The sequence below is a fragment of the Octopus bimaculoides genome, chromosome 1 (genome assembly GCF_001194135.2).
Source record: "Octopus bimaculoides isolate UCB-OBI-ISO-001 chromosome 1, ASM119413v2, whole genome shotgun sequence".
Classification (NCBI taxonomy): domain Eukaryota; kingdom Metazoa; phylum Mollusca; class Cephalopoda; order Octopoda; family Octopodidae; genus Octopus; species Octopus bimaculoides.
The window spans coordinates 90148010-90153389 of record NC_068981.1 but is presented as its reverse complement, the minus strand read 5'-3'; the positions used below and the strand labels follow the sequence as shown (position 1 = coordinate 90153389).

General features: G+C 38.5%; 1 protein-coding gene across 3 annotated transcripts in view; it reads left to right on the top strand.

The window, feature by feature from the left end:
- LOC106874238 (fatty acid synthase) overlaps window positions 1–5380 on the top strand; it is a 90805-nt gene that overhangs the window by 70534 nt on the left and 14891 nt on the right. For all 3 annotated transcript variants that reach the window (XM_014921893.2, XM_052968171.1, XM_014921894.2), the window contains exons 17-19: window positions 424–566; window positions 2130–2431; window positions 3164–3644. In XM_014921893.2, the coding sequence (XP_014777379.1) occupies window positions 424–566; window positions 2130–2431; window positions 3164–3644 (926 nt within the window). The remainder of the gene's footprint in view (window positions 1–423; window positions 567–2129; window positions 2432–3163; window positions 3645–5380) is intronic.

Genomic DNA, 5380 nt, shown 5'->3' with positions numbered 1-5380 from the left:
TTGTATCTAAAGCGTCACCTTTACCTTTGTAGCAGTTGACTATGATGCTGCTACACCAGTCATTGGGTATGACTCCTTCGTGTATCACCTGGTTCGTAATACGGGTGACTAGGCTATAGCCAACACTGCCAGATATTTTGAGCATCTCTGCAGTGATTCCTGATGGGCCGGCGGCTTTCCTGGTCTTCATACTCTTAATTGCTTTATCTACCCTGGTACTATCAACTCGGATAGCTGGTCCCTCTATTGGGTCGACATACGGCAGGCTCTCTTTCTCCCATTCATTCTCTTTATTAAGCAATCTATCGTAGTGGCATCTCCAGACCTCTTTCTTTGCATCCTCATTTAATGCAAGCGTACCATCATCCATGCGAACACATTTCTCTCCTTTCATTATTTGGTATTCATTTTTTTTTTGTCTAGGTGTATATTTAATGCTTCTCTGGCTGGTACTCAACTTCATCTGACAGATGACCTTTTCAAGAAACTCCAATCAACAGATCTTTTGATGAATGTTTTCAGAGATGACCAATGGGGATCTATGAGACATTTACCTTTCCTCACTGGTAAAAAAGCTAACTTTTAAAATAAAAAAAAATTTTCTTTATTGATTATATGATATTGATTAATTTTGTAAATGTGAATATTTGCAAGATTTATAGGAGAGGTATATTTTATATGCTATTTTTCTTGGTAAGTGAAGAATCATGACGAGAGAAAATATATGGGAACTGCTAGAAATAACAGCCGAATTACTATCAAATGCATTCTACTGCCTTAGACAATAGACACATTGAAAAATGTTAACTGTTGCAAAAAAAAAAAGTCATAACCAATGTACTTAAGACAACTTGATCAGGACTAGACATCACAAGAGTTCTTTAATAGGACCTACGATTTATAAATACATGGTTGATACCAGTTCAAATATGCTTAGGGCATATTTGAACCTGTAAGAAAGCCATTCACTGTTTTGTCATGTAGAAAATTTCATGGAGAACAATTTACATTTTACAACTCTGCCATTGTCATGAATATGTAATTTCTGTCTTCATTGTTCACTTTCTAAACCTGCATTTACTGTGTAGAAGACACCCCACCCTCACCCATCCACTGTTCCTACTGTGTTGTTGCTCTCTAAATGAGCAGAGAGGGTTATAAGGTCCTTCTGGTCCTGTCTTGCCAATGATTATTCAACTACTCTAGTGTTTGTGTCATGGGAAATTGCACCCACTACAGTAAAGTGGTTGGTGTTAGGAAGGGCATCCAACCAGAGAAACCTAGCCAAATGATATTTATGATGATTTAGTCTTTGGGAACTGGTCTTCATTGGAGGACAACTTGGACTGTAATGGTCTGTCCAACCCATACATGCATGGAAAATGCATGTGATTTAACGTGCATGTAAAATGACAGTAAAAAAAAATGCCAGCATGGAAAACCGATGTTAAATGATGATGATGAATTTGAATAGTTTTGTTTGACAATTATAATTGATTATTTTTTTTATCTTACATTAGTAATGTTCTTATGTAAGATAAAGAAAAAAATTAGTGTTCTCAAGTGAAGGCACATGACTCAGTGGTTAGAGCATCGGGCTCAGAATCATGAGGTTGTGAGTTTGATTTCCAGACCAGGCTGTATTGTTCTTCAGCAAGACACTTTATTTCATGTTGCTCCAGTTCACTCAGCTGTAAAAATGAGTTGTGATGTCATTGGTGCCAAGCTGTATTTGCCTTTCCTTTGGATAATATTGCTGGCATAGAAAGGGGAGGCTGGTATGCATGGGTGACGCTGGTCTTCCATAAACAACCTTGCCCAGACTTGTGCTTCGGAAATGAACGTTCTGGGTGCAATCCCATGGTCATTCATGACTGAAAGGGATCTCTGCCCTTTTTAATGATCTCATCACGAGTTGGATTAAATTTTTTCTCCTTCGGAAATGAATTTCTAGGTCACTAATCAGTGTAAAATTTATAAATAAACTTTTGTTTCTTAATGTTAAATTCTATGTTAACCCTTCTGCATTCAGATGACTGTCAAATGTAATGCTTATTTATTCACATTATTTTGAATTGAGCTGCTCTCAGAAGCTTAGTTTTTATTTATTTATATTTTTTTATATTCAGGTTTGGCACAAATTTCAGAATCAAATCATGCATACATAAACGTTATGACTCGTGGTGACTTGTCAAGCCTTCGATGGATTGAGTCCCCACTGAAGTACTTTAACACGAAACTGTCTCCAAACAAGCAACTTTGTACAGTTTATTATGCCTCACTTAACTTCAGAGATATTATGCTAGCTTCTGGCAAGTTGCCGCCAGATGCTATTCCTGGAAATTTGGCTGACCAAGATTGCCTTTTAGGGATTGAATTTTCTGGAAAGAGCCCACAGGGCAAAAGGATCATGGGATTGTTGTCTGCTAAGGTAAACTGTATTTGATATTTTTATACTACCTTCAATATTTTTACTTCAGCTTTACCTAATTCAGTTTAAGATAAAATAAAGTGAATATGATTTGTTTCTATTAGTTTTAAAAGTAAGAATTTAGTAGAATAGCTTTGTCATTAAGCTGGCATTTGAAACAAATTAATTTCAAATTTTGCTGGAATACCTAAATTTAGGTCATTCTAAAACAGGAAGTTTGTATCCTAGAAATGGGGGTAGCTGAAGGTTTGATATTTTTTGTAGAGAAAGTCAGTGCAAAATAAGGATTTTTATTAGCTGATTTTTATTTTTTTAAGGAATTTATACATTAAAATGTTTGGATATATGTGGTCGATATCTATCTCTTGATGGGTGCTGGTATAACTGTATGGATTTAGAGGTCTACTTTGCAGCTACAAGCTCCTGTTGCACTTTGTGCAAGTGTCTCTTACCATGTCTTTTGGGATTTAAAAGGAAAATGGAATCCCTGTGTGTATGTGTAAATCTTTGAGGTATATCTGTGAAGGATACACACATTAAAGAACCAGGCTCTTGGTTTTCTTGCCAAATTCAAATTACCCTGTTCTTTCTGAGTTGCTCAGGCACTCTCTGTCAAATTCACCAGCATAATTTCAGTAACCTATTTAAGTTTATAGTATGGCCAGTATATCATGTCCTTATGAATATTAAACCCTGTCTTAACTATTTGTACTTTTTTTTCATTATCGGCAGGGATTAGCCACCTCTGTTGATGCTGACAGGGATTTCTTGTGGGAAATTCCTAACTCATGGACCCTTGAGGAAGCAGCAAGTGTTCCTGTTGTTTATTCCACAGTATATTATGCTCTAGTAGTCAGAGGCCAAATTAAAAAAGGCGACTCCATTCTTATTCATTCTGGCAGTGGAGGTGTTGGCCAAGCTGCAATTTCTGTGGCACATTTCTTTGAATGTGAAATTTATACAACTGTAGGATCCAAAGAGAAAAAGAAATATTTGCAAGAGCGCTTTCCTTTCCTGAAAGATATGCACTTTAGTAATTCCCGAGATACATCCTTCGAGGTTGATATTCTGCGAGTGACCAATGGTAGAGGTGTTGATGTTGTTCTCAATTCTCTTGCTGATGAAAAACTCCAAGCAAGTTTAAGAGTGTTGGCCAATCACGGACGCTTTTTGGAGATTGGCAAAGTTGATTTATCAAAGAACACACCATTAGGTTTGTATATAATTTTTTGCTCATTTATGTTTTGAAAATGACCTCAATTTCTTTTGAAAAACTGAATGTGAATTTTTTACTTATTTGTTTTTGAAACAGAGTTGTCTTCATTTTAATGCCTCCTTTTCCGTGCTTTTAATTGATCAAACGGAAATTTGTTGCAGCAGGCTTTTTACAGCTTGAGGCCCTTCCTGTCACCAACCCTTGTTTCCATGTAAGGTAATATTTCCCCAACCAGACATGTTTCCACAAAATATTGGAAACAAAGGACATTGCTGCATTTCTCCCATTCATTCTCTTTATTGAGCAACCTTTCATAGTGGTGTCTTCAAGTCTCTCTCTTTGCAGCGTCATTGAATGTAAGTGAGCCATCATCTATGCAAACACATTTCTCTCCTATAACATCATGATTCTCTCTCACACTGTCTTGCAAAACAAAACACGTCAAGTCTTTGGTCTTCACGATGCAGAACATTAGCAAATCTTTTCTTATCTGCTTCCCCTCTGGCTAAGTAAGCCTGTCTCTTAGCTTCCCTTCTGGCAATCTGATACAATTCCTTGCTACCACTATTCCTCCAGTCCTTCCAGTTTGTTTCTTTTCCCTAATGGCCCTGTCAACTACATTGTTCCACCACCATGTTACCTTGTGTTAAGAGGGGACTTTGCACCATCCACAGATCTGGTTAGTAGCCCTCAACAGGTCCCATAGGAACCTCCAGTTGTCTTCTACATCATGTGATGCTATATCCCCCTCTATTTCATCAAAAGCTTTGAGGAATCGTATCTAAATCTCTGTCCATTCACAGGATCCTTAAGCTTCCAGACCCTTCTTCTCCATGCTGGTCGTCTTCTGGGCATCCATTTAGCCCTGATCCTGAAGTTGCTAACTACTAATCTATGTTGTGGGGGTGCATTCTTCACCTGGGAAGGTTTTCACATTTATTAGTAGCCATCTTTCCCGTTTCCTGGTGAGGATGTAATCAATTTGACTAGTGTGTCCACCAGATCGGTATGCGAACAAGTGACTGGCAGGTTTCCAGAAGTTAGTGTTACAAACCCTAAAATCATTTGCATCACAGAACTCCAGCAGCCTGGTTCCCTCATTGTGGGAACCAAAACCATAGTCTCCATGTACACCATGGAAGTCCCCTGCATGTTGTCCATCATGCCCATTAAAGTTGCCAGCCACAAAGAGAAGGTCCCTGTCATTCGTCAACAAGAGTCATAAAATTTGTCTTTCTGTTCATCAGGTAGCCCTGGCTGAGGGGTATAAGCCGAGATAATGGTTGCTAACCCATGCTGCAGCATTAATCTAATCTTACCCATGCCCCCGATCCTGTCAGTGTTCCCTGCCCAGAAAATCTTATATCTATGTTCTTTACCTGTGAGGAACCTAGTACCACTTCCTCTCCACCTTACTTCTTAGATGCAGCACAAATCTACATGTCTCCATTCAAGCATCTCAACAATCTCACCAGACCTACCTTTCAGTGTGCCAACTCTGAGGGTGTGGGAGGTGTTGGCCTACGAGACCCTGGGATAGGGGACAGTGGGATCGTACCTGAAAAGAAAGCTTGTTTTAGACAGAACTCATAAACATACAATAGCCTTCAATCTGCATACACTACACCATCATTTTATGTGCTACATAATCACTATATTACATAGGAGATAAACCCTAAGTAGGGTTGGGAGGAACATTAAGCCTTTGGAGGTGTTCATGGGAGACATTTGTT